The following is a 4,188-nucleotide window of genomic DNA, read 5'->3' on the forward strand; positions in this document are numbered from 1 at the left end:
AGTAGGTATACCACATTAATACGTTGTAAAATGGAAACATTTCTATATATTACGCAGGCATTACCACACTGTCAATATTTCGAGATTATACTAGGTACGTTCATAAATGAGTAGGTACTTACCTACCTAAATATATAATTTCATAGTCATTTTCATGCTATAGGTACCTGCATATAACATAACGAAACCATCACGCCTCCATTATTCTTTATTATTTTTTTGACGTGACTTATTGTAGATTTGCCGCAGATAGCATTAACTACTTGGCCGGACAAATGGGGAGCGCTGAAGGCTCTCACCCGGTACAACATTTAAGACTACAGGCCTGAGGGTGAACAGTTGGGCGCGAACCTCGGCTCAGGGCGTCGTCTGAGAGGAAAAATATTTTAAAGAATTAATAAGCGATAAGCGCTGATTGAGGGGCCTCCATCCCCGAAGGGGTAGGCAGAGGTGTATAGTATTACATCCATTCATCGCCTGATATGTTTAAGTCCGATTTAACAGGCGAGCCTATTGCTGTTAGCTAGGCACAAATCCTAGAAACCTCGGTGATACCTATCAATGTACTTATTTAATAAATAATTTCATAAACAATACACATACAATAAACTCACGCCTATTTCTCACCGGGGTAAGCAGAGACTATGGAAATACATTTTCTTCGATCTTGACACACATTTAATTTTGTTTCCACATTCATCAATCGTTCATTCATAACCGATCGCACGCGGGTCGTGATGACGTATGGCTCTGTCCACCCCGTTAGGGATGCGGACGTGATTTAAATATATACTAGGTAATAGATAAGCTAAATTTCCTGCACGATAGAAGTTTAATCGAAGATACAACAGCTACAAAGTGAAGCATCATTTTACACGCAATTAAAAACAATAGTGACACACAAGATACACAAGCCGCCATAATGTCGAAACACGGAATGGCAACGTTGCGTGCGTTGTGGCGGAGGATGTGGCGTGTCTGTGTGTCTCTCTCCGTCTCGCTCACCCTCCTACTAGAGATAAGTCGGTCACTTGTTGCTTTCTCTCTTGCACGCGGTATGTGTGTGTGGAGTCGACAACGTGTGGCGCGGCAGTGTGCCGCGAGTTGAGTGGAAGGTTACACGTTTTATCGTATTTTGAAGTTATTTGCGCGTAAGTTTGTTGCTTTATTTTAGATACGTACGTTTATGTAAAGGGATGTGTTTTAATACGTATAAGTTTGTGCAATGTATACTTTCTAAGGTTCCGACCTTTTCTTGAATGATTATTTTTATTATCACTAGTTTTCCTCACGCGACTGTGTTCGCATAGACTTCTCCTCAAGTTGAAACTTACGGTTACGCGTGAAAAGGTAACAAACGGACAGACAGACAGACAGATACACGTGTGACCGCGTTCGTGTCGCACTTGCGACTGTGACCGAGTTTTCCCCTCGCCACGCTCGCAGTGCGCTACACTAGGACTTTAATCGTTTCGGACCGTTAGCGGTTCGGCCCGCGGTGCAAATCGACTAATGGTCTTTGTGAATGGATTGTTTCACATCGCTGTAGATGCAGCGGTGCGAATTGTCCCAGGTATCTTTTGGAATAGGTTGATTCGGACAACACGGTTAGATTAAATTATAAGTAAACCTACTATCTCCAAACTATTCGACCTACTGCAGTCCGAATTGACTCATTACAAAAAACTTTGGCAATTGACACCGCGGTACAAAACAACCCATTAATAAAGTGCTTTTAGGTGATTCGCCCCGCGGCGCGGTCCGAAACGACCGAAGACTCGTAAGACCGCCACCGCGCTGACCGCGCATGGGACACGAGCCTTTTCAGCAGCGCGCACTGTTTCACTTTCCCCTCGTAACTTTTAAAATCTCTCTTTATTTAAGAGCTGCGCTCTTGTCCGTGGAGTAATCGCCATTACTCCATAGATAGGGCGTGTAGAACGGTGGTTGCCCCAATCGCCTTCCGTTCCGCAGTCAGTACACCGACCAATTTCTCAATCGGTGATGTTCTAGCTAGAGCCCTACCAGAATCCATAAACTTATTTAAACTTGAACTTTTAAAATATATAGATATGTCTAAATTACATAGCGTTAAGTACAAAGTTTATCTACTTCAAATAACAGAAGCAATTAAAGTATTTATTTTGATAAGAAACATACATACATAAACTCACGCCTATTTCCCACCGGGGTAAGCAGAGACTATAGAATTCCATTTGTTAAGAAACAATTCTTCAAAATGTACATTCGAAGCATGGTAGTATCCAATTAAAGTACCTATTTTTGTTTCATTTTTTAGATCAAAATTCCTAATGTTGCTGTTTTGTAGAACTAATGAGGAGATACATTTCCATTAGTAGGTACCTACATTATATTCGTGTAGGTAACTCTTACGGTATTTACAGCGCACGGATAAATAGTACCCAGATGGTACATTTTTCCGACTTAATTACTTACTTTACATTTATTTACGTATGGTACCGATTCTGGCAGACAAACTTAATTTTAATTTAGCTAGATGCAAAACTAGCTCTACCTTAAATATATCTTGTAAGTACTTATCGTAAGTAAAAGACAGCAATATTTTTAAATTAAGTTTTCAGCAACCAGCACCATATTCTGTTTGTCAATCCGACGTAAATTTTAATTCAAAAAAATTCATCCACCAGACAGAAGAAACTTGTGGTACTCGAAAAGGTTGCTGAGCCAAAAACAGCACAATGATTGATAGCCAAGAGACGATGATCCAATTTGTGAAGATAATTGAGAGATACCCTGAAATCTATGACAGCACAATGGATTCGTACAGGATCAAATATGCTGCGTACAAAGCATGGGAGAAAGTTGCAGCCAGTGTCCGAAAGGAAATGAAGGAGGAGTGTACAGGTAAGGTCAACCTGATACTGCGATGAAGACGTAATAATCTACCATAAGTCATGTCTAAAAAACAAACTAATTTTTAATGTTATCATATTGTCCACAGTAAACGAATTGAAAATGAAATGGAAAGGCATTCGTTCATCGTTCAACAGATTCAAAAGCAAGCCAAATCCCTGCAGGAGATACTATCTCTGTGATGCTTTAAAGTTCTTAGAACCTTTTATTAAGAAATGGTAAGTAAATTATCAGTAAATATCATACGTAACGTACGAATAAATTTGATTTACGAATGATATTATGTAACTTTGCTAATGTTCTTTCCGATTTCAGTTCGACACAGGGTGGACACCAATCACCAGATACGTATGATGAAAATAGTTTAGAAGATGTACAAGAAAAGGAATCATGGATTGAGTTTCACGAATTATGTGAAGATCAGGATATTAAACCTAACATAGAATTGTTACACAAGCCGGTAGAAGCGAGTACTTCCTCAGATAGACGCCGGATGGATGATGCATCAGGGTCTGAAGATGAAACATACACTCCAACTAAAACTAAACGTAAAAAAAGCAATGACAATCCACTTAGCGTATCTACAGATACACTTAGATCTGATGATAATGACGATAATATGCAATTTTTCAAAAGTGTTTTGCCAGATATAAAAGACTTCACTGCAAAAGAGAAAAGGAAATTCAAAGTAGGCATTTTAAAACTAATAGATGAAATAGAAGCAGAACGTAAAATTATTAAAAAAAAAGAATCGTCAAGTTCTTGAAAATGAGTATAATTTTATGGTAAAAAACTATGAAGAATTATGTGGAACAGTTTTATTGCTAATTCTTGTATTTTATGAAAAATAAATAGTTACGTAAATAATCGATAATTCATTTATTTTTTTTCTAATTTCTTGTTGTCGTCTTTAGCCTTCACTATGTTGACAATGTAGATTATGTACATATGACGTTTGTTTGAAATTGTAACACAATTCAGAGATTTACGAACTTTAATAATCTATGTTGTAAAAGCTCAACTAATAATTTCATTGCCAAGCCTTAATATAATCGTTGTAAGTTACCCAAATAAATACCGTAACAAAGCCGAATCAACTCTCTGGAAGTTGCAGCATGTTCAACTCATCATCGTAAGATTGGGGCGATCGATCAGATGCTACCCGACCGATTCATGTGTCACGACCTAGGCTGGGCTGCTCCCAGTCTAGCCTACCTCCCGTTATTATTCGTGTAACACGTTCTCGGCTCATTTACATGGAAATGAGATCCCGGAACATCCTAGGAGCTACCC

The 4,188-nt window shown here is 38.7% G+C and overlaps 1 protein-coding gene across 2 annotated transcripts; it reads left to right on the forward strand.

Moving 5' to 3' along the window:
* The first annotated feature begins 1,014 nt into the window (after window positions 1-1,014).
* Window positions 1,015-3,732, forward strand: LOC126369708 (uncharacterized). 2 transcript variants are annotated; one of them, XM_050014278.1, is made up of 4 exons: window positions 1,015-1,151; window positions 2,670-2,886; window positions 2,984-3,113; window positions 3,211-3,730. In XM_050014278.1, the coding sequence occupies exons 2-4, from the start codon at window positions 2,721-2,723 to the stop codon at window positions 3,659-3,661; spliced, it is 747 nt and encodes a 248-aa protein (XP_049870235.1). In that variant the 5' UTR covers window positions 1,015-1,151; window positions 2,670-2,720; the 3' UTR covers window positions 3,662-3,730. The 2 variants fall into 2 exon arrangements, with proteins under 2 accessions (XP_049870235.1, XP_049870236.1); XM_050014279.1 differs by having other exon boundaries at window positions 1,081-1,151; window positions 2,674-2,886; window positions 3,211-3,732.
* The last annotated feature ends 456 nt before the right edge of the window (window positions 3,733-4,188 follow it).

The sequence above is a fragment of the Pectinophora gossypiella genome, chromosome 9, assembly GCF_024362695.1.
Source record: "Pectinophora gossypiella chromosome 9, ilPecGoss1.1, whole genome shotgun sequence".
Taxonomy (NCBI): domain Eukaryota; kingdom Metazoa; phylum Arthropoda; class Insecta; order Lepidoptera; family Gelechiidae; genus Pectinophora; species Pectinophora gossypiella.